At 34.6% G+C, this 25,693-nt stretch overlaps 1 protein-coding gene across 8 annotated transcripts in view; it reads right to left on the bottom strand.

Annotated features, from left to right (window-relative positions):
* The window catches only part of LOC141514006 (uncharacterized), a 247,533-nt gene that overhangs the window by 115,506 nt on the left and 106,334 nt on the right, over positions 1-25,693 (bottom strand). For all 8 annotated transcript variants that reach the window (XM_074224410.1, XM_074224416.1, XM_074224414.1 and 5 more), the window contains exons 27-39: positions 20,975-21,067; positions 18,501-18,593; positions 17,890-17,982; positions 16,385-16,477; positions 14,485-14,577; positions 11,918-11,998; positions 10,398-10,490; positions 8,802-8,894; positions 8,017-8,109; positions 6,440-6,532; positions 2,963-3,055; positions 1,380-1,466; positions 103-195 (exon numbers count right to left, since the gene is read on the bottom strand). In XM_074224410.1, coding sequence (XP_074080511.1) covers positions 103-195; positions 1,380-1,466; positions 2,963-3,055; positions 6,440-6,532; positions 8,017-8,109; positions 8,802-8,894; positions 10,398-10,490; positions 11,918-11,998; positions 14,485-14,577; positions 16,385-16,477; positions 17,890-17,982; positions 18,501-18,593; positions 20,975-21,067 — 1,191 coding nt within the window. The remainder of the gene's footprint in view (positions 1-102; positions 196-1,379; positions 1,467-2,962; positions 3,056-6,439; positions 6,533-8,016; positions 8,110-8,801; positions 8,895-10,397; positions 10,491-11,917; positions 11,999-14,484; positions 14,578-16,384; positions 16,478-17,889; positions 17,983-18,500; positions 18,594-20,974; positions 21,068-25,693) is intronic.

Below are 25,693 nucleotides of genomic sequence, written 5' to 3'. Positions count from 1 at the left end.
ATACTTTGAAGTAGCAGGTTCAAAAGTCCTTTCAAAGGTGCAATTACACAATAACTCTGATAGCTATGGTATAAAGATAGACAGCAAAAAAGAAATTCTGACCTTCAGACACTTGTGATGGCTTTGCCTCTTTCAACTTTTTTCTTGCTTCTTCACGTCGCAGCTGATCCAAATCCGAGGGAGCTACTGGTCTCTCTGTAATATGGATACCACTCAATGAGTTTCTGAAGATTTGCCTACTTTTCAATAGACATGGCTGTTTTGTACAACTTCTTTGGTGTTGGCTAACAACAGACTAATATCAGAGGAGGCATTATGTCACGACATAAAATGTCTGAAGAACAAGTCTTAAGTAACTGCTTATATGACTTGACTTCATGTACAACTAGGAGGTTCATTGCATGTCCACAAAATAGATCTTACATAGGAAGTATAATGCAAGAAGAGTAATAAACTCAGAAATGGGTATCTGATGTCATTACTCAAAACTTCTTTACCAATTACTAACCACAAGACTTCAATGAAACTCTGGAGATTTCCCCACATATGATCTTGGATAAGATGAATCCTAGTAGATCAGTTATCTCTAAGATTCATTTCTAGCTGTATGACCCCATGATACCAATAATTTAAATTCCACTGTTCAACAAAGAAAATATTTCTCTATTTTCTGTCATAAGAAATAATCTTAAGTATATATTATTATACTTATGTAAGTATATATTATAAGTATAAGTATATAATATAAGTATATATTATTAAGTATATATATATTATTAAGTATATATTATACTATTTTACTTCATAGGCAAGCAGGAGATCTACATCATACCCATAAAATATATCATCCATAGGAAGTCTGATGCAATAACAGATTTAGATTTGGAATCTGTGGACTCTGAGTTCCTTACCAATTTGTACTTGACCAGTTACTGTCTACAGGATTGTGAACTAATCAATGAACCTCTGGAGATTTCCTCAATTGGACACTGGATAAGATTAATTTAGATTAGATCAATTACCTCCTTGGGGGTCTAGTTCTCTGCTTTCCTCCCTGGTGGCTATTTCTCTAGGATTAGCTAAGAGGCCACCAACAACAGAGTAGAGTGACAATGACTTAAATTCTGGGGCTGCAAAGAAAAATTTCAAATCCTAACACTTGCCTATTATTAAGGTACAAAAATATGGGAAGGGAATTCTCTCCTTGTTACAATGTATAACAAAGGATGAATTTTATAATCATGATTCCCATTATTCAACAGGTAGATGACAAGAATAGATGAGAGCAGTACTTACAAAGGAACTTCATTCAAAGGTGAGCATATATAACAACCCTGAGAGCTAGGTATAAAGACTATTCAGTTAAACAAAATACTTACCTACAGATACTTCTGATGGTTTTGACTCTTTCAACTTTTTTCTTGCTTCTTCACGTCGCAGTTTAGCCAAGGGGATTGCTGGTCTCTCTGTAATGTGAACTTCACTCATTGAGTTTCTACAGATTAGCATACCTCCTGAATAGGCAATGCGAACTTCTAGGACGTTGCCTCATAATCAACTAAGACCACAGGAAATATTTCTCTATCTTCTCTACCAAGAACTAGTCTTAAGGAATTACTAATATGATGTGACTTCCTGGGCATTCAAGAGGACTATGGCATGCCCATAAAATAGATCCTTCATAGAAAGTCTGAAGCAATAGGAAGAGGACTAGATTTTGAATTTAGGGACCTGAATTCTTTATCAGTTTCTTCCTTAGCAATTACTGACTACAGAAGCTTAAAAAAATTAACAAACCTCTACAGACCTCACCAAATAGGGCCTTAGATAAGATTCATCAAAATTAGATCAATTACTTCCCAGTCTATTTCTAACACTAAAATCAATGATCCTATGATCCTAATGATTTAAGTTACAGTGTTGAACACTTTCTCTTTTATGAAGATCAGTGAATTTAAATTAGAAAAGGACCTTAGCAATAACCTAGTCAAACTTCTCCATTTAAGAAGTGAAAAAAATGAGGTTCTTAAAGATTAGCATGAACTGTGAAATGAGAACTAGAACACTACATATACAAACGGCAATTCTAAACAATGTTAACTGAATGACTAAGCTGTTCTTAGTAATAAAATAAATACAAAACAAATACAAAACAAGAACTCTTGAACAAAAAATATTATGAACCACATAAGAAAAAGCTGATAGCAGGTTAAAGCTGATTGAAGCATTTTTTTGCTTTTTACATTTTTTTTGTTTTTTTGTTCTGTGTTTTCTACTGCAATAAACTAGCAGAGAAATTATTTTCTGGACTGCAAATTTATATTCTAAATTAAATTGTTTGCCTTCTCAAGAAGGGGAGGTAGGAGAGAGGGAATGTGGATCTCAAAATTGAATGAATAGGAATGTTAAAAATATTTTTCTAAGTATTTTAGAATAAAAAATAAATAAAATTAAATATAACAAAAGAATTGCTAGGAGAGATACTTCCTCCAATCATGAATTTATGCAAATTTCTTATATATAAGTGTATCTATGCCTTTATGGTTCTGGAGCTCTCTGTTTTCTTCTCTTAGGATCTGGTTTCTATGCCTTGCTCCCTAGAGACAAGTTCTATGCCATCCTACTCAGTGGCTAGACCTCTGTGACTTCCAAAGAGGCCAAAAGTGTGACATTAGAGTGACAATCAAATGCTTAATTTCTGGGACTTCAAACAAACATTTCAAATGCCAAGACCTTTGTCATTTGGTAAGATGCAAAAATAAAAACTTTCCACTGGAAGGCAATCTTCTCTTTTTTTAGAAAGTGTAATGCAGGCAGTGTTTTGATAAATAATATAACTGTGATTACCATTAATCAAAATGAAACTATGGTAAGGATGGGTTGGATTCTTCCAAAGGAATGGATACCTAACAAGTCTTATTGTTATGATACAAAGACTATACAGGAAAAAAGAAATTATTACCTGGAAACACTTTAGTTGTCTGTATTGCTGTCTCCATTTTTCTTGCTTTTTCAGGTCGAAGTTGACCTACATCCAAGGGTGCTGCTGGGCTCTCTGTAATATAAACTACACTCAATGATTTTCTAAATATTTGTCTATACTTCAATAGGTATAACTATTCCCAGACAACTTCTATAGACTTGGCAAAAAAAAAAATCATAGTTACTCTAAAGTAACTGCATATGATTTGACTTCATGAGCAAACACAACTTTCTCAGCAGTTGCTATTACTAGCTGTACCTACTCTATTCCGCCCCACTCTCATTTATTCTGTTCTCTCTCTCTCTCTCTCTCTCTCTCTCTCTCTCTCTCTCTCTCTCTCTCTCTCTCTCTCCTTTCACCTTGGCCCTTTCCAAAAGGGTGTTGAATCTGAGTACTCTCTCCCCCAATCTTCCCTCTCTTCTATCACTTATTCCCCCTTCCCTCCCCCATTCCCCCTTATCCCATATCCTTTTCTTCTCATTTTTCTATAGGATAAGATAGATTTCCTCACCCTATTAAGTCTGTGTGTTATTTCCTCTCTGAGCCATTTCTGATGAGAATGAAAGCTCACTCATTCCCCTCTTGCCTTCCCCCTTTCCACTCCTTTGAAAAAGCTTTTTCTTGGGGCAGCTAGGTGGCGTAGTGGATAAAGCACCGGCCTTGGAGTCAGGAGTACCTGGGTTCAAATCTGGTCTCAGACACTTAATAATTACCTAGCTGTGTGGCCTTGGGCAAGCCACTTAACCCCATTTGCCTTACAAAAAAAAAATTATAAAAACAAAGAAAAAGCTTTTTCTTGACTCTTATGTGAAATTTCTTAGCTTCTTCTTCATCTCCTTTCCCTTCCTCCCAGTACTTTCCTTTATCATCCATTGACTCCATCTTTTTACTATATTATACTATTATATTCCACTCCTTCCTATGTCCTATCTATATATGCTCCTTTTAACAGCTCGTATAAATGAGAAAGTTCATATGAGTTATCAATATCTTCTTCCCATGAAGGAATACAAACAGTTCAACATCATTAAGCTCCTCATAGTTAGTCCCTCTCTTCTACCCCCTCTATGTAGAGAGTCCTGTACTTAGAGATCAAATTTTCTGTTCAGCTCTGGTTGTTTCAATAGGAAAGTTTGAAAGTCCCCTGCTTCATTGAAAGTCCATCTTCTCCTCTGAAAAAGGATGTTGAGTTTTGCTGGGTAGTTGATTCTCGATTGTAAACCAAGATTTTTTGTCTTCCAGAATATCATATTCAAATCCCTAAGAGCCCTTAATGTAGATGCTGCCAGATCCTGTGTAATCCTGACTATGTAGCCTCAATAGTTGAATTGTTTGTTTCTGGCAGCTTTTAGAATTTTCTCTTTGATTTGGGAATTTTGGAATTTGGCTATAATATTCCTGGAAGTTTTTCTTTTAGGATCTCTTTCAGGAGGTGACTGGTGAATTCTCTCGATTTCTATTTTACCCTCTGCTTCTAGGATCTCAGGGCAATTTTGCTATATTATTTCTTGAAAAATGAAGTCTAGGCTCTTTTCCTGATCATGGCTTTCAGATAGTCCAATAATTTTTAAATTATTTCTTCTGATCTGTTTTTGAGGTTGGTTGTTTTTCCAATGAGACATTTCACATTTTCTTCTAATTTTTGGCTTTTTTTGGAAGAGTTTTATTCCTGATTTCTTGCAAAGTCATCAGCTTCCTTTAGTTCCATTCTGCATTTGAAGGAGTTATTTTCTTCAGAGAGCTTTTTTATCTCCTTTTCCAGCTGGCCAATTCTGCTTTTTAAGTTATTCTTTTCCTCATTTGCCTTTAGTTTTGCTTTTTTTCCATTAGGCCTAAATTGACTTTTAACATATTATTTTCTTCAGTATTCTTTTGAATATCTTTCACCAAGCTGCTGATTTGGTTTTCATGATTTTTCTGCATCGCTCTCATTTCTCCTCCCAATTTTTCCTCTATCTCCCTTAATTGCTTTTCAAAGTTTTTTTTTTAACTCATCCATAGTCCTGAGCCCATTTTCTATTTCTCTTGAAGGTTTTGGATATAGAAGCTTCGATTTTGTCATCATCTGAGTATGTGTTTTGGTCTTCCATGGGACTAAAGAAATCTTCTATGGTCAGATTCTTCTTTTTCTGTTGTTTACTCATTTCCTCAGTCCAAGACAGCACTTCCAAGGCTTTGGGGGGTATTTGGGGGGGGGACATCCCACTGGGACCTTTATTCCTCCAAGGTCTTATGCTCTCTTGCCTGTGCTTTGATATTCAAATGACTTCCTCATTTCCCTCTGCCCTGGAGCTGTAAGGAGGAGCCCTGTTTGGATACTTAGTATGGAAACCCAAACTACAACCTGGATCTGAATGTAGGCAAACAGCAGAGTCCTACCCCAAGGGAGAGCAGAGAAATTTCTGCAGTCTTCACTGAGGCCCCTTACTATCTCTGGGAGTGCAGGTTTCTTTCTCCAGATTCTCACTACAGATTCTGCAGCTTGTGATCCTCACTCCACACTCATTCTGGTGTAGCAGAATTCTCTCACTGCCCCTTCAAGCTGTTGCCAGTGATCTCTGAGTTGGGTTAGGCTGGGCTGTGCTGCAGCCAAGGCTTTTTTCCAACCCCTGGCCCTGGTGAAACACACCTTTACCATGGAACTTCTAAGTTATTTTGGCCTGGGAAAATGTATCATTCAATCTTTCTGCCTCTCTAAATTTTGACTAGAGTCATATTTTGTTGGCTTTTGGAGTTTTAGGGGTGAGGAGTTTCTAGGAAATGCTACCTTCATGCTGTCATCTTGGCTCCTCCCCCTCAGGGAATCTTCTTTCTAATAATTAATGCAGGGACTGTTTGGACAGATTTCATAAACATGATTCCCATTAACCATCATGTAGCTATGGTAAGGCAGAGTTGGAGTAGCAGATAGGAAAGAACTCTATTCCAATAATGAATTGAGAAATGTTTCTTTTATAGAAGTGTAAAACTTTGCATTTCTGCCTTTAGAATCTAATCTTAGTGCTATGGCTTCATGGACTGTCTAATTCTCAAACTTTTTCTCTTAGAATCTAATTGTCTCTATCTCCCTCTGTAGGGTCAAGTTCTCTGCCTTCCTCCTTGGTGACTAGTTCTCTTGTCTTTCTAAGAGGCAACAAACAATATGCTGCTAGATGGACAATAATAAGCATTAAATTATGTGACTTCCAAAAAAATTCAATCAAAACTTAAATGCATTTAGTTTATGTACAAAAATAGAAAACTTTGCAATGGAAAGGAATCCCCTCTTTCCTGGACAGTGTACTGAAGACACTTACTGGATGGATTTTATAACCATGATTCCCATTCTTTACCATGTGGCAATGGCAAGGGTGTATTGGATCTAGCAGATAAAAAGGAATACCTTTCAAAGGTGTGGTTACATGATAACTCTAAATGCCACAGTATAAAAACTGTATAATAAAAACAAACTTTTACCTTCAGAAACTTCCGAAGGCTTTGTTTCTTTCAACTTTTTTCTTACTTCTTCACGTCGAAGATGATCTAATTCCACAGTGGCCGCTTGCCTCTCTGCAATATGAACTTCACTCAATGAATTTCTCAGGATTTGAATACCCAACCTTCAATAGATAAAGCTGTCTTCACACACGTTTAATAGTGTTTTCTTACAACAGACTAAAACCAGAGGAAATATTTCTATATCTGCTATCCCAAGAACTAGTCCTAAATAACTGTTACAATTCAACTTCATGGGCAACCAGGAGGTCCACAGCATGGCCATAAAAATCATGCTCCATAAGAAGTTTGATGCAATAATAAGAGGACTCAATTTAGAATATGAAGACTTGAGTTTTTTTAACAACTATTTACTAGAGGAGCCTGAACCAATCTATGAATTTCTGGAGATTTCCTCAAATAGGACCTTGAATAAGATTAATCCAGAGTATATTAATTACCACCATGGACAATTTCTAAACCTAAATCTATGACCTCAAGATCCTAATGATTAAATTTCACTGATTAAAACTATTTTTATGAGAATAAATACATGAACTGCTACAAAGCCAAATGAGAAGAACCAGGAGAACATTCTACACAGTAACAGCAATTATGCTCAATATTCAACTGTGAATGACTTAGCTATTCTCAGCAACATAATAATCCAAAACAATTCCAAAGAACCATGATAAAAAATATTATCTAACACATGAGAAAAAACTAATGGAATGTGAAAGCACATTAAAGCATATTTTGCTTTTAACATTATTTTTTCAGTTTCTGTTTCATGTTTTCTTTAGCAGTAAGCTAACATAGAAATGATTTTCAAGACTGCAATTGTATATTCAAAATTAAATTGCCTGCTCAAGGAGGAGAAATAGGTGGGAGGGAATCTGGATCTCAGAACTGAATGAATAAGAATCTTAGAAATGTTTGCACATATTTTAGATTTAGATTTAGATCTTTATGGTTCTGAAGCTATCTTCTCATAGGACCTGAGTCTCTATGCATTGCTCCCTAGAGACAAGCTCTGTGCTGACCTCCCTGGTAGCTAGACCTCTATGACTCCCTAGGATATCACAGGCAATAGACTAGAGTGACAATTAAATGATTAATTTCTGGAACTTCAAAGAAAAATTTCAAATGTCAATATACTTGCCATTTGGTAAAATACAAAAATAAAAACTTTCCAATGGAAGGTAATTCTCACCTTTCCAGAAAGTACAAGACCGGCAGTATTTTGATTGAAAATATAACCATGATTACCATTAATTACTATTTTTTTAGCTTTTTTGCAAGGTAAATGGGGTTAAGTGGCTTGCCCAAGGCCACACAGCTAAGGTAATTAGTCTGAGGCTAGATTTGAATTCAGGTACTCCTGACTCCAGGGCCAATGCTCTATCCACTATGCCACCTAGCCACCACCTTATTAATCACTATTTAACTATGGCAAGGATGGGTTGGAATAGCAGTTACAAAGAAACTCCTTCAAAAGGCAAAGATATATAACAACTCTGCTATGATACAAATACTGTACAGGAAAAAGAAATTCCTACCTCGAAATAGTTTGGATGTCTGTATCGCTGTCTCTGTTTTTCTTGCTTTTTCTGGTCTAACTTGACCCACATCTGAGGGTGCCACTGGCCTCTCTGTAATATAAACTTCACTAAATGATTTTCTAATTATTTATCTACACTTCAATGAGTAGAACTATTCAAAGACAACTTCTATATACTTGGAAAAACTTAAACTACTACTGTATTAACTGCTCATATAGTTTGAGTTCATGAGCAACCACAGCTTTCTCAGCATATCCAATAAATACATCCTCCATACCCATCCTCTAATGGAATAAGACACAGACTAGATTTGGAATCTGATGCCCTGTGTTCCTAACAATTTATTCCTTATACATTTTGGACTATAGAAGTTTGAACAAATCAATTAACCTTACCTAAATTGAGGACTTTAGATTTGATTAATCCAGATTAAATCAATTATGTCCAAAGTCCAATTCAGGCCCTAAATCTATTATAGCATGATCCTAATGATTTAAATTCCACTGTTCAATAATTTAACTTTGGTGAGGATCAACATATTTGTCTTTCCTTAAGACAGAAAATAAAATGTTTTTCAGTGGAAGGGAATCTTCTCCTTTCCAATGAATGTAATGTAGGGACTGTTTGGATGGATTTTATAAACATGATTTTCATTAACCACTATGTAGTTATGGCAAGTATGTGTTGGAATAACATATAGGAAGGAACTCTATTCAAAAGTGTGATTAAGCAAAAGTCTGATTACTATGATACAAATATTTTGTGGTAAAATGAATTCTTACCTTCAGGTACTTTTGATGGCTTTGTCTCTTTCAACTTTTTTCTTCCTTCTTCACGTTGAAGCTGATCCAAATCCAAGAGGACCACTGGTTTCTCTGTAACATTAATTTCACTTAATGACTTTCTAAGGATTTTACTACCCTTCCAAAAGATATAAATGTCTTCACACAAGATCAAAAGCACTGTGCAAATTTCAAAATATTTCTATATCTTCTATCCCAATAACTATTTATATAATTCAACTTTATGGGCAACCAGGAGGTCCATAACATGGCCATAACATAAGAAGTTTGATGCAATAGGAAGAAAACTTGATTTGGAATCTAAGGACATGATTTCTTTGCCAATTTATGTTACCAATTACTGACTACAGGAGCACACAACAATCAATGAACCACTAGAGATATTCCAATAGGGCCTGGGATAAAATCCAGATTAGATCAATTAAAACTCTGGTCAATTTCCTCAAATCTATTATTCCTTGATTCAAATTATTTAAAATTCACTGCTCAATACTTTATCTTTTATGATGATAAATGAATTTAAATGGGAAAGAAACCTTATTGATCATCTCTTGACCAACCTTCGAAATTAACAGTTGAAAGACCTGCATGAACTGATACAAATGAAATGATCAGAACCAGAAGAACATTGGACACAATAAAAGAAATTCTGTACAATGATCAACTCTGACTGACTTTGCTATTCTCACCAATAAAATGATCTAAGACAATTCCAAAGAACCCAAGATGAAAAATGTTATCCACCACAAAAGAAAAATCTAATAAAATGTGAATGCAGATTGAAGCATACTTTACATTTTACATTTTTATTTTTGTTCAATGGGTCTTAGTTTTCATTTCCAGAATGACTAACTTGGAAATGTTTTGCATGACTGCTCATGTATATTCTATATTTAATTGTTTGTCTTCTTAAGAAGGGGAAATAAGCAAGATAGAATATAGAATTCACATTTTTAAAAAGGATGTTAAAATTTTCTGCTTAACTATAATTCAGAAACAAATAAAACAAAAATTAAAAGTAAAGAAAAATTGCTGAGAAACCTGGCTCTTTCAATCATGAATTGAGAAATGTTTTTTGTACAAAAGTGTAAGACTTTACATTCATGCCTTTAGAACCTTATCTTAATGCTATGGCTTCATGGACTGTCTAATTCTCAGTCTGCTTCTCTTGGGATTTAAGTGTCTATAATCTCCCTCCATAGGATCTAACTCTCTTCCTTTCTCCCTGATGGCTAGTTCTCTTTGTCTTCCTAACCGACAACAAGCAATAGAATAGAGTAACAATAACTAGAATTAAATTCTGGGACTTTCAATAAAAATTTCAAAGACCACCTTAATTACATTTTGTTGAGGTACAAAAATAGAAAGCATTCCAAGGGAGGGAATCCTTTCCTTCCTGTACAGTGAACTGCATCCACTTATTGGATGGATGTTATACCCATGACTCCCATTAATTACCATGTGGCTGAGGCAAGGGTGTGTTGGGTCTAGCAGATAAAAAAGGAATACTTTTCAAAAGGTAAAAATTCTGATAGCTACAGTATAAAAACTGAAGAATAAAAAGAAATTTTTTACCTCCAGATATTTCTGATGGTTTTGTCTTTTTCAACTTTTTTCTTGCATCTTCTTGTCGATGATGTTCCAAATCCAAGGGAACCTCTACCCTCACTGTAATACAAATTTCACTCAATGAGTTTCTAGGGACGTAACTACCCTTCAAAAGATACAGCTGTCCTCAGACACAACATCAATAGGTTGTCTCATAATTGACTAAAACCAGAGGAAATATTTCTAAATCTTCTGTCCCAAGAACTAGTCCTAAATAACTGCTAGTACGAAACAACTTCATGGGCATTCATGTGGTCCACAGCATGGTCATAAAAAACATGCCCCATAAGAAGTTTGATACAATAGGTAGAGGACTCAATTTGGAATCTGAAAACCTGAGTTCTTTAACAATTTCTTCTTTACCAATTACTGACCACAGGAGCTTGTACTAATCTATGAATTTCTGGACATTTCCCTAAATAAGACTTTGGATAAGATTAATCCAGAGTATACCAATTACCACCAAAATTACTACCATTTCTAGATCCTAATGATTTAATTTCATTACTCAAAACTATCTTATATGAGGATCAGTGCATGAATTGCTACAAAACAAAATGAGAACCAGGAAAACATCTATACAGTAATAGTAAACCTATATAATGAATAACTGTGAATGTCTTACCTATTGCAAGCAATGAAATGATTCAAAACAATTACAAAAGACCCATGTTGAAAAAGGCCATGTAACAGAAAAGAAAGTACTAAGGGTGAATGAAATAAGAGTGAAGCATACATTGCATGTTATATTATTATTTTTCTTTGTAGTGCATTTATTGTTTTTTTTTGCAATATGGCTAACATGCAAATATTTCCTTGACATTCCAAGAAGGGAAGAGAAGCAGGAGATAATATGGAAGTGATAATTTAAAAGAGAAGGTGGAATTTTTTTTACTTTCCTTTAACTGAGAAAAATAAAAATTAATAGAAAAATTGATTGCTGAGAAAACTGTTTCCTCCATTCATGAACTGAAGAAGATTTCTTAGACATAAGTGCAAGAACTTAAATTTATACCTTTATCTTATTGGGAAGGTTTGTGTCTTCTCTAGCTCTTTGTCTTTTTTCCTCTTCAGATCTCAGTTTCTATATCTCGCTGCCTAGGATCTAGCTATCTGCCTTCCTCCCAGGTATCTAGGTCTCTGTGTCTTGCTAAGAGAGGACAAGCAGTAGACTGGCATGACAATTATATGCCATAAATTCTAGGACTTCAAGCAAAAATTTCACACCCAACTTACTTACCTTTTGTTAAGATAACCTCCCTCTCCAAAAAAAGCTTTCCAATGTAAGGAATCTTCTCCTTTCTAGAGAGTCTAATGTGGGGATGGTTTGGAGGAATTTTATAATCATGATTCCAATTTATCACCATGTAGCTATGGCAAGGATTTGTTGGAGAAGCAGGTACAAAGCAGAGCCTTTAAAAGGTGCAGTTAGGTACCAACACTGATTGCTGTGGTACAAAGATTATACTGGATAAAGAAATAATTACCTTCAGATGGCTTTGTCTCTTTCAACTTTTTTCTGTATTCTCGTTGCAACCAATCCAAATCCAAGGGGACCCCTGGACTCTCTGAAAAATGAACTTCACTCAATAAGTTTCTAAGATTTTACCTACCCTTCAATACATATAAGATGTCTTCACACAGGTTCTATATGTTGAAGCCTAGCAACCAACTAAAATCAGAGGTTTGATTCAAATACATTAACAACTGGTACTCTGTCCTAATGACCGTTTTAAATATTCATAACAATATACAGAAAGGTAATTTAATATTTCATGCATTTAATACTCAAATGAGAACAATTAACGATGTACACAAAACTAGATTGTGTTATATTACTCACAGTAAATAAACGTAATCTTATGGAGCAAAAGCAGCCCTGTGACCACAGCATCCCATCATGGAACATATGAAAAACCAGATTCATTCTACCTATTTTAACTCTTTTTTTCCTCTACTTCCATGGCTTCCAAAATGGGTAGAAAGATTTACAATTGTGTTCCAACTTTCCATTTGTTTTACCATTCAGGGAAAGCTAGTGTACTCATATCCCAGGGGAATTTTGGACAACACAAAATGGAAACAAACGACAGCTTCTCCTGGGTTGTTTGACACCTTTAATATTTATGTTATGTGTTCATTTACTTAAGCAAATTAAGTAGATAATTTCAACAAAGGTATATTGAGTTTTGAGAACTGAATAAATAAATATTACAAGCATAATTGCTTCAATTCTTTTTCACCTATAGATGAAATAAACATTGCTACTGTGCAAATACTTTTTAAAAAAGTAAGTTATTGTACCACATTGGTTGTCAACCCAGGTGCCCCCCCCAGAAAGAGCCTTGATTACAAGCACCATTTTAGCAACCAGTTTGCCAAACTCAACATAGAATTAGGTATTGCTTCTGCCAAACCAGTGCAAACCAGAAGAATGCCACCATTGACTAAACTATTGGAAAGATTTCAATATGTTCAGACACAAGAGCAAAGTTGAAATAACTGCTTATATGATTCAACTGCATGGGTAAAGCAGAAAGTTCACAGGATATCCATAACATGCATCCTCCATAAGAATCTGATGCAATAAGATGAGGATTAGTTACAGAATATGAGAGCCTGATTTCTTTGCCAGTTTTTTCGTTATCAATTATTGACTCTAGGAGCATGCATTCTGGAGAGATCCCTATAAGGCCTTGGATAAAATCAATCCAGACTAGTTCAATTAAAACCTTGGTACATTTCTAGGCCTTAAATCTGATTCCTTGATCCAAATGATTTAAAATTCACTCTTTAACACTTAATCTTTTATGAGGAAGATAAATAAATTTAAATTGGAAAGAAACTTTAATGATGACCTTCGACCAACCTTCAAAATTTACAGGTGAAAAACTTGCATAAAATAATGCAAATGAAACTAGCAGAACCAGGAGAACATTGGGCACAGTAAAAGAAATTCTGTATAACGATCAACACTGAATGACTTAGCTATTCTTTTTCTAAGGCAAACGGGGTTAAGTGCCTTGCCCAAGGACACACAGCTAGGTAATTATTAAGTGTCCGAGACTGGATTTGAACTCAGGTATTCCTGACTCCAGGGCCAGTGTTCTATCCACTGTGCAACCTAGCCACCCATGACTTAGCTGTTCTTACCAATAAAATTATTGAAGACAATTCAAAAGGACCCAAGAAGAAAAATGCTATCCACCACAAAAGAAATAATTAATAGAGTGTGAATGCAGATAGAAGCATACTTTGCTTTTTACATTTTTATTTTTGTTCATTGAATCTGTATTTTCTTTTCCAATATGACTAATTTACATATTTTTGGTATGACTTTAAATGAATATTCTAGATTTAATTGTTTGACTTCTCAAGAAGGGGAGATAAGTAAGAGAGATTATGGAACTCGCATTTTAAAAATATGTTTGAAAAAAATAGATGTTTGAATTTTTTGTTTACATATAATAGAGAAATAAAGTGAAAACTAAAAGCAAAGGAAAATTGCTGAAACACCTGGCTCTTCCAATCAAGACTTATAAAATGTTTCTCATGCAAAAATGTAACACTTTACATTTATGCCTTTAGAATTTTTATCTTGGTGCTATAGCTTCCTGGACTGTCAAGTTCTCAATCTGCTTCTCTTAGGATCTAAGTGTCTATATCTCCCCCTGTAGGATCTAGTTCTCTGCCTTCCTCCCTGGTGGCTAGTTCTCTTTGTCTTCCTAAGAAGCAACAAGCAATAGACTACAATGACAATAACAAACAAATTCTGGAACTTCCAACAAAAATTTTAAACACCAACATAATTGCATTTAGTTAAGGAATAAAAATAGAAAGCTTTTCAAGGGAAGGGAATCCTCTCCTTCCTGGACAGTGTACTGCAGCCCCTTATTGGATGGATTTTATAACCTTGATTCCCACTATTTACCATGTGACTATGACAAGGGTATGTTGGTCTAGCAAATAAAAAAGAATACCTTTCAAAGGCATGATTACATAACAACTATGAATGCTAAGGTATAAAAACTGTACAATAAAAAGAAAATTTTACCTTCAGATACTTCTGATGGCTTTGTCTCTTTCAACTTTTTTCTTGCTTCTTCAAGTCGAAGATGATCCAAATACAAGGGGGCCACTGGCCTCTCTGCAATATAAACTTCACTCAATGAGTTTCTAAGGATTTGACTATCCAACCTTCAACAGATATAGCTGTCCTCATAAAACTTCAATAGTATATTATCTCACAACAAACTAAAACCAGAGGAAATATATCTTCTATCCCAAGAACTATTCCCAAATAACTGCTTCTATACTTCACCTTCATGGGCAATCAGGAGTTCTACAGAATGGCCATAAAATACATGCTCCATAAGAAGTTTGATGCAATAGGAAGAGGACTCAATTTGGAATCTGAAGACCTATGCTCTATACCAATTTGGTCTTTACCAATTCCAAACTATAGGATCAATCTATGAACTTCAGATTTCCTCAAATAGGACCTTGAAAAAGATTAATCCAGAGTATATTAATTACCACCAAGGACAATTTCTAGCCCTAAATCTATAATCGCAAGATCCTAAAGATTTAATTTCAGTATTCAACAATATATTTTAGAAGGATCAATGAGTGAACTGCCAGAAAGCAAAATGAGAACATTCTACATAGTAACAGCAATTATATACAATGTTCAACTGTTCTCAGCAATAAAATAATCCAAAAAAATTCCAAGGGACCCATGATCAAAAATATTATCTAGAGGCAGCTAGGTGGCATAGTGAATAAAGCACCAGCCCTGGAGTCAGGAGGACCTGAGTTCAAATGCAGCCTCAGATACTTAATTACCTAGCTGTGGACTTGGGCAAGCTACTTATCCCCATTGTCTTGCAAAAACAATTATCTAATATATGAGGGAAATACTTATAGAATTGAAGCATACTTTGGTTTTGACTATTATTTTTGGGTTTCTGTTCCATGTTTTCTTTAGCAGTAGGCTAACATAGAAATGTTTTTAGGACTGCAAGTGTATATGGTAAATTAAATTATCTACCTTCTCTAGAAGGGGAGGTAGGAAGGAGGGAATGCGGATCTCAAAATTTAACTAATAAGAATGTAAAAAATGTTTGAATGTCTTTTAGAATAAAAATAAATGAAATTAAATATAACAAAAGAATTGGTAGGAGAAATGCTTGCTTCAGTCATGAATTTATGAAAATTTCTGGTATATAAGTGTAAGACTTTGCATTTATATCTTTTTATCTTTATCATTTTGATAAGTCTTTATGGTTCTGGAGCTCTCTGTCTTCTCTTGCAATCTGGGTCTCTATGCCTCAGCTCCCTGAGCTGACCTCCCTGGTGACCAGGCCTCTGTGTCTTCTGAAGGGATCACAAGCAATAGACTAGATTGACAACCAAATGCCAATTCCAAAAACACTTAATCAAAAATGTTATGAACCACATAAGAACAAATTAATGGAATGTGAAAGCAGATTGAAGCATATTTTACATTTTACATTATTATTTTGGGGTTTTTTGGTTGTGTTTTCTATTGCAATACACTAGTAAAGAAATGTTTTTCAGGACTGCAAATTAATTAGTCCCAGGTGACTAGTCCTCTGTGTCTTCCAGAGAGACCACAAGCAATAGTCTAGATTGACAATTTAATACATAATTTCTGGGACTTTGAATAAAAGTTTCAAATGCCATCATATTTATCATTTGGTGAGATACAAAAATAAAAACTTTCCAATGGAGGGCAATTCTCTCCTTTCTAGAAAGTATAATGCAAGCAGCATTTTGATGAATAATATAACCTTAATTACCAAAAATCATTATGTAATTATAACAAGGATGGATTGGAGTAGCAGGTACAAAGGAACTCCTTCCAAAGTTGTGGGTACCAAACAGCTCTGATTGGAATGGCACAACACTATACAGGGAAAAGAAATTCTTACCTTGAAATATTTTGGATGTCTGTATCGCTATCTCTGTTTTTCTTGCTTTTTCAGGTCGAACTTGACCGACATCCAAGGGTACTGCCGGCCTCTCTGTAATATACAATTCCTCAATGATTTGCTAAGTATTTGTATTCAGTAGGTAATAATTGTCCCCAAACTACTTCTGTAGACTTGGCAATAAATCAAAAAATTCTCTAAAATAACTGCATATATGGTTCAAATTCATGAGTAACCATGACTTTAACAAATACGTCATCTGATGGAATAAGACACAGACTAGACTGGAATCTGATGGCCTAGGTTCCTTGTTGATTTATTCTCTAGCAATTTTGAACCTGAGAAGTTTGAACAAATCAATTAACCTTATCTAAATAAAGAACTTTATATATGATAAATCCACATTAGATCAATTATGCCCAAGGTCCAATTCAAGTTCCAAATCCTAATGATTCAAATTCAAATCACTGTTCAACAATTTCATTGTTGGTGAGGATCAAGGGATTGAAAACTGAAAAAAAACCATAACTATCACAAAGTCCCACCCTCCTGATTTTCAAGGTGAAAACTGTGAAGTTCTAAAATACTTGCATGAAATGCAAGGTGAAATGAGCAGAATATGGAGAACATTACACCCTGTAAGAATTTGGTATGTAACCAAATGAGAATGACTTTAATATTCTCAGGAATAAGAAGTTATCTACCACCAGAGAAAGAATTTATGGAGTCTGAATACATATTAAAGTGCATTAATTTTTGCTCTATTTTTTCAATGTTTTGGTCTGTGTTTTCTTTTGCAATATGTGTAACATACATACATGTGTGTGTGTGTTTTACATGACTGCAAATGTATATTTGATATGAAATAGACTGCCATTTCAAGGAGGGGAGAGAGGAAGGAGCAAATATGAAATTCAAATTTTATTCATAAGGAAAGGTAAAAATTTTTGTTTACATGTACTTGAGAGTAAAATAAAATAAAAATGAAATGTCAAAAAAAAAACTGCTGCCAACCCTGCCTTATCTAATCATGAATTTTAGAAGTTTTATGTTGCTTAAGAGTAAGACTTTATATTTTATTCTATTTGAACTGTATCTGATTGCTAGGTCTACAACTACTCTAGCTTTGGCCTTCTGCTCTGTATCTTTCTTAGTGGTAGGTCTCTGTGTCTACCTATGAGACCAGAAGGAATAGACTGGAGTGATAATAACATTCCACAAATTCTGGAAATTCAAACAAACAATTGAAATACCAACATACTTGTCTTTTGTTAAGACAGAAAAAAAAGCTTTCCAAAAGACTAGAATCTTCTCCTTTTTGAAAGAATGTAATGCAGGGACTCTGAATGAATTTTATAAACATGATTCCCATTGAACACCATGTAGCTATGACAAGGATGGGTTGGGAATAAGAGGTAGGAAGGAATTCTATACAAAAGTGTAGTTACGAAAAATGTTGATAACTATGGTACAAATATTATATAGTAAAAAAAAGAAATTCTTACCTGCAGTTACTTTTGATGGCTTTGTCTCTTTCAATTTTTTTCTTACTTCTTCTTGTTGAAGTTGTTCCAAATCCAAGGAGGCCACTGGCCTCACTGTAACATGAATTTATCTCAATGAGTTTCTAGAGATGTGACCACCCTTCAATAGATATAACTGTCCTCACACTTCATCAATAGTGTTGTCTCACAACTGACTAAAACCAAAGGAAATATTTCTCTATCTTCTGTCCCAAGAACTAGTCCTAACTAACTGCTTATACAATCCAATTTCATGAGCAACCAGAAGGTCCATAGGATGACCATATAAAAAGTACTCCATAAGAAGTTTGATACAATAGGAAGAGGACTCAATATGGATTCTGGAGACCTGAGTTCCTTACCAATTTGGTCTTTACCAATTACTGACTACAGGAGCTTGAACCAATTTATGAACTTCTGGAGATTTCCTCAAAAAAGGATTTCATTGTTCAACACTATCTTTTATGAAGATCATGAACTACTACTACAAAACAAAATGAGAAGAACCAGGATAAGGAACTCTTTCCAAAGGAGAGGTTACCTAACAAGTCTGCTATGGTAAAAACACTATACAGAAAAAAAGAAATTCTTACCTGGAAATACTTTGGATGTCTGAATTGCCATCTCCTTTTTTCTTGCTTTTTCTGGTCTAAGTTGGCCCACATCCAAGGGTACCACTGGCCTCTCTGTAATATGAATTTCACTCAATAATTTTTTAAGTATTTGTCTACTTTTCTATTGGTATAATTATCTCCAGACAATTTCTACAGAGTTACCAAAAAATTTAACTACTCTAGAGTAACTACATTTTTGATTTGACTTCACGACATTCCCAGCATATCCAGACATCCTTTGATGGAATGAGATGCAGACTAGATTTGGAATCTGATAGTCTGAGTTCCTTACAAATTTATTCTTTAGCAATTTTGGACTAGAGGAGTTTGAACAAATCAATTAACCTTATCTAAATAGGTGGTTTTAGATATGATTAATACAAATTGGATCAATTATATCCAAGTCAAATTCAAGCACAAAATCTATTATACCATGATCCTAATGATTTAAATTCCACTTTTCAACTTAACTTTTATGAGGATAAATGGACTGAAAACTGGAAAGAGAAATGCAAATTAATGCTTCTCTGAGGTACCACCTCACACCTCTCAGACTGGCCAATATGACCAGAAAGAAAAATGATCATTGTTGGAAAGGTTGTGTGAAATCTGGGACCTAATATATTGCTGGTGGAGCTGTGAACTCATCCAACATTTCTGGAGAGAAATTTGGAACTTCACTCAAAGGGAAAGAAAAATGTGCAGACCTTTGATCCAACAATACCACTACTGGGTTTATACCTCCTGAGGAGATGATGAAAAAGGGTAAAAACATCACTTGTACAAAAATATTCATAGCAACCTGTTTGTGGTGGCAAAGAATTGGAAATCAAGTAAATGTCCTTCAATTGTGGAATGGCTTAGCAAACTGTGGTATATGTATGTCATGGAACACTATTGCTCTATTAGAAACCAGGAGGGATGGGAATTCAGAGAAGCCTGGAGGGATGTGCATGAACTGATGCTGAGTGAGATGAACAGAACCAGAAAAACACTGTACACTCTATCAGCAACATGGGGGCAATGATCAACCTTGATGGACTCACTCATTCCATCAGTGCAACAATCAGGGACAATTTGGGGCTGTCTGTGATGGAGAATATCATCTGTATCCAGAGAAAGAACTGCAAAGTTTGAACAAAGACCAAGGACTATTACCTTTAATTTAGAAAAAAAATTGATATCTTGTCTGATCTTGCTATCTCTTATACTTTATGTTTCTTCCTTAAGGATATGATTTCTCTCTCATCACATTCAATTTGGATCAATGTATGCCATGGAAACAATGTAAAAACTGGCAAATTGGCTTCTGTGGGGGTTGGGGGTAGGGAAGTAATATTGGGGGGAAATTGTAAAACTCAAAATAAATAAAATCTTTATAATTCAAAAAAAAGAAAACTGAAAAAGAACCATAGCAATCACAAAGTCCCATCTCCTCATTTTCAAGGTGAAAAATGTGAGGTTCTAAAAGACTTGCATGAAGGGATCCAAGGTGAAATGAGCAGAATGTGGAGAGCATTGTATATAGTAATCACAATTTGGTATATTACCAAATGAGAATGACTTTGGTGTTATCAGGGAAAAGATGCTATGTACCTCCAGAGAAAGAACTCATATAATCGGAATGCAGATTGAAGTGTTCGTATGTTATTTATTTATGTGTGTATAACATATATATATATATAAAATTTTAACTATTTTTCAGCTTTTTGGTTTGTGTTTTATTTTGCAATATGGATAGCATAGATGTGTTTTGCATGACTGTAAATGTATATTTGAAATTATATAGCTTGCTACCTCAAGGAGGGGAGAGAGGAAGGAGAAAAAATGAAACTCAAATTTTAATAAAAAAAAGAATGCTAGAAACTTTTTGTTTACATGTACTTGAGAATAAATAAAAATGAAATGCCAAAAAAACTGCATCATTTTGCCTCATTTAATCATGAATTTATGAAGGTTTATTTTGCATGAAAGCATTATTCTATTTGAACTTTATCCTACTGCTAAGTCTAGGGCTTGTCTAGAGCTTTGTCTTCTACTAATAAGATCTAAGTTTCTAAAATTAGTCAATAGAAGCTAGTTCTTTGTCTTTCTCCTAGGTGGGTAGGTCTCTGTGTCTGCCCACAGGACCACAAGCAATAGACCAGAGTGAAAATTACATGTCATAAACTCTGGAACTCCAAAGAAATATTTCAGATATCTACACACTTGTCTTTTCTTAATATAGAAAATAGAAAGTTTTCCAATGGAAGGGAATCTTCTCCTTTCCAATGAGTGTAATGCAGGGACTGTTTGGATGGATTTCATAACCATGATTCCCATTAATCACCATATAGCTATGGCAAGGATGGGTTAGAGTTAACAGAGGTAGGAAGGAACTCTTTTCAAAAGTGTGGTTACTCAAAATTTTGATTGCTGCATTATAAATATTATATAATAAAAAGAATTCTTACCTTCAGGTACTTTTGATGGCTTTGTCTCTTTCAACTTTTTCCTTCCTTCTTCATGCCGAAACTGACTCACATCCAAGGGGACCTCTGACCTTGCTGTAAAATGAATTTCACTCAATGATTTTCTAAAGATTTGACCACCCTTCAGTAGATCTAGCTGTCTACACTGTCAAAGAATTACAATTTCTCATTACTATATATTCTAATAAAAGATTTCTTTTGAGACTGCTCAGTCTTCATAACATCCATCACCTTGACTCACTAAGTTAGAAACTAAAACTCCAAGGTATCTCTCCCAATCTTAATTACAAACTCATCACAATGAGCAGGATGTTGGGAGAACATCCTGTCCAAAAGGGACAACAGAAATTTAGATAGTATTGAATAAAGATGATAATCTTTCAGAAGCAATTTGGGGGAACATATATTGTGAAATATTCATGCTTAGATCATAAAGAACATAAATGATTTTTCCGTATTCTGTTTTTTGTTAAAAATGCAATTAATTCCCAGACAAATGTGGTAATCACCAGAATGGCCTTAACCTTTAGGTTAATGACAAATCCCAGATAAAACATCATGTTTAACCTATATTTTCTGTTATTTTTATTTTAATACTAAATTTTTAAGGTTTACAGTTTTAGGATTCATTTTCTGCCATGACTCAGACGGATCTGTACTCAGTCTGTACTAAGACATACTCCTTGGAAGAAATAAGGTCTGTAACTTTTCAAATCCTAGCTCTTTTCATAACCAGTATTTTAGTTGACAGATGTGGGTTTAGATATTTTTGTCTTGGAAATGAGATGGACTACCTAAGGCATCTCTCAAAAAGCAAGGACAGATTTTGAGCCTAATCACAACAGGTCTGGAAATAAAGTGAGGCTACCACTTTTTCAACTCAATTGTTTTATTTGGAAATTAAATATTCTCTGGACTTTACCTCTTGTTTTAGGGATTATCGTTGGTGATAATTGACTGTATTTTCAGGCAAATGGGAGTTGAGGACTTATTCCTGAATCTAAGTGTGGCAATTCTTTATTGAAGATGCCCAGTGGTTAAATCTGTTGTGACACTTTGGAGAGTGCAGGGGATCTTGTCTGCCACCTGATGACTGTCTGACTTGTGTTTCTGGGACCCTCTCCTACGTAAGCAAGATGAGTTTTCTCTGGAGTTCTGGGGCCTCTCTGGTTCCAGGTGCTCTAACTTAATTTATGTACTTTGTAGGTATTTGTTTAAATTGTGTGTTCTGGGTGGTGCAGGCACAATAGAACTCTCAAGGGTCTCTGCCTGGTCAGATTTGCCGTCATGTCTCTCTATCCTGATTGGTCAATCTCCCCTACTCTGAGGAGCCAGAATCTCACTGCATTCCTCTCTCTCTCTCTCTCTCTCTCTCTCTCTCTCTCTCTCTGTGTGTGTGTGTGTGTGTGTGTGTGTGTGTGTGTGTGTGTGTGTGTGTGTTTTACAGCAAAGAATTAAGGAATTTGTCACCACAGGTCAGATTTTTCTGAAAACCATGTTGTTTTTGAAGTAGAAAAGAATTTTGATTTTCTCTTCCTAACGTTGGTTAAATTCTGCTCTCTTGACTGGCAGGGATTTCCCTCCTCCCTCTGCCTCCCCCTTCCTCCCCCTTACCCCTTTCCCAAACTGCTGCAAGTGTAAGGGAAAAGCTATTGATTGAATTGACAGGTTGTGGCCTTTCCTGAACATGTGTCTGAAGTCCCCTTCCCCTTTCTATCTGGGAGAAGTGAGTTTCCCATTCAAGTGGTTTCTATCCTGTCTATTGTTTGAAATAGTCCTCGTGTTTTTTTCTCTCTCTCCCTGAAATGAAAGTAGAGTTCTCTCTACTTTTTTTCTGCCTCTATTTTTTAGCTGCAAAAAGGAAGGGGGGTGGGGGTGGGAATTAGAATTCTCTCTTAAAATAAAGAGAATCCTGTTTTCCTAGTCCCAGGTTAGGGGTTATCAGTTCTTAAAATTCTCTGATAAAATTAGCTGTGCATCTTTCACTTTGCAGTTATCTTATATTATCTCTCTCTCTCTCCTTATTTCATTCACATTGGAGACTTTTCTCCTGGATTCCTCTTCTCTGCCCCTATCTAAATCTAAAAAAAAGATAGCTGGACTCAAAGTTTATTTTAATATATAAGAGAGAAATTTAGGTTTAACTGGGGATTTTAAAGATTACAAATAAATTATTTCATGCAAAATGTTCTTGATCTGAAAGGTATATTGTGAAAATTTAGAATTTCAGTGCAAAATGTATATAAAATTTAAATACATTTTAAACATGCATTTTAAATTTTAAAAAAAAGTTTGATTCCTCTCCAAAGATATTCAAAAATGTTTTGTTGTTGGGCTATGAATAGTTTAAAGGGTTAAAGGCATACCCAAAAGAATTTGGTGGATGTTTATATCTCTTAAGAGATATCTAAGTTATAACAAAGAAAAATTTAGTGGTTGATAAGTTTAAATATTTAATTACTGTTTGACTGTAAGAGTAAGAACTGTTAATAACCAAATTGCCAAAAACAAGTAAAACAGAAGGTTAATTAAAAAAGAATAAATAGTATGAAATATGGTTAAACAGAATGATTATCAAAAATAATAAAAAGGTTTAAGCATGTGAAGAAGGTATAACTAAGTTTTCAAAGTGATATGTATATGTATAGGTATTTGTATTAGAACTATAAAAAAAAAGTTATTGACTCTTTCTGGGAGTGTGGAACCCTGATTTGAAATACTTTTAAAATGTACTCTTGTTTGGGATAGATTAAACCTAGCATTGTGAAAGTGAGCACAGTGCTGGTTTGGTGAGTTCTCAAGAAATAATCAAGCGTTGGGCTTCATAAATAAAGAATGGAAGCTAAAAATCTTACTTTGCTATTAACAGTTTAGAATCTGATCAACTTTAGAGAGAAAGGAAAAATGGACCCTTAAATCCAGAGTTGGTTTGATTTCAAAAAGATTTAGGGGGCAGCTAGGTGGTGCAGTGGATAGAGCACCAGCCTTGGAGTCAGGAGGACCTGAGTTCAAATCCAGTTCCAGACACTTAGTAATTACTTTAACTGTGTGATCTTGGGCAAGTCACTTTGCCCCATTGCCTTGCCAAAAAAAAAAAAAAGACAATTTAGTCCTAAAGGGAAAATGAACAGGACTATATAAATTAAGAAATTCAAAATTTAGGCTATCACTAATGAATTAGATTTTCTGTTCATTACTAAAATATGTTCAATATTAACTTAAATTTTTAAGTCTTTAAAATGCATAACTGCAATTGTGGTATTTTGAGTGACCTAAAGAAAAATATTGGCCAATAATACATCACCTAGGCTTATCATTAAGGATAAAAAGTTCTTAATAAAATAAATATTTGGAAGTTGTAGAATTTTGCTGTTAACAACAAACAGTATGATGAAAAAAATTTAATTCCCTATAATTATTGCTTATTGTAATTATGTTTATTTAACTTGAAGATTTAATGTGAGATTATTTCTAGTGACAAAGTTAAATCAAAGATGAATGCATTGAGTGAAATTTTTCATTTGGTACTTTCCCTCTATCTTAAGCAAACAGACCTTTCCTTTTGTAAAACATAAATAAATAAAACCTTTTGCTTCAAGGAAGGTGACACTTAAAGAACTTTGCAGTTCATTTATGATACTTAAGGATAAATTTTATAGCAACTTATGTTTGATAAATTACATATTCAATATTAATGAATTTCATGAAGGTTTTGTGACTATTTTTTTAACATCAGGAATATTTATTGCTAATTTTCAAAAGAGAAACCTTCAGAAAAAAGAATGTTTATAAAATTTTTATGTAATTAATATAAGACCTCATAAATTTTCAAATCTGTAAAGCCAATTTATGCAATAATGTGATGATATCACTTATCGTTTTCATAGAAACTTTGAAATTGTGAATGCAATAGTAAAACATTTTGTCATTAAGTTAATATTAAAAGCAGTTATTGTAATTGCAAGTAGAAAAGTTCTTATCTATAGTCATATGAAAAATCGTTCAGAATCATTATTGATTAGAGAAATGCAAATTAAAACATCTCTGGGATAGCAACTCAGCACCTCTCAGATTAATCAATATGACTAGAAATAAAAATGATTAGTGTTGGAAGGGATGAGGGAAAACTGGGACACTAATGCATTGGGCTTTTTTGTTCTGTTTTTAATTTTATATATTTAAGGCAATGGGGCTAAGTGACTTGCCCAAGGCCACAGCTAGATAATTATTAAGTGTCTGAGGTTGGATTTGAACTCAGGGCCTCCTGACTCCAGAGCCAGTGCCCTATCTACTGTGCCTCCTAGTTACCCCAGACATTAATGCATTGTTAGCAGAATTGTGAACTGATCCAAATTTTCTGGAGATCATTTTGGAATTATGCCAAAAGGGCAATAAAAATGCACATCCCCTTTGATCCAGCATTATGACTACTGGGTTTGTATCCTGGAGAGATCATGAAAAAAAGGTAAAAAACACCACACATACATAAATATTCAAAGCAGCTCTTTTTACAGTGGCAAAGAACTGGAAATTGTGGGTATGCCCATTCATTGTTGGGAAATGGCTGGACAAATTGTGGTATACATATGTGATAGAATACAATTGTTGTATAAGAAATCAGGAGGGATGGGATTTCAAAAACCCTGGAAAGATGTGCATGAATCGGTGCTGAGTGCAATGAGCAGAACCACAAGAACATTA

Source organism: Macrotis lagotis, chromosome 2 (genome assembly GCF_037893015.1).
Source record: "Macrotis lagotis isolate mMagLag1 chromosome 2, bilby.v1.9.chrom.fasta, whole genome shotgun sequence".
NCBI lineage: Eukaryota > Metazoa > Chordata > Mammalia > Peramelemorphia > Peramelidae > Macrotis > Macrotis lagotis.
The sequence above is the reverse complement of the archived record's forward strand: the minus strand, read 5'-3'. Positions and strand labels throughout refer to the sequence as shown.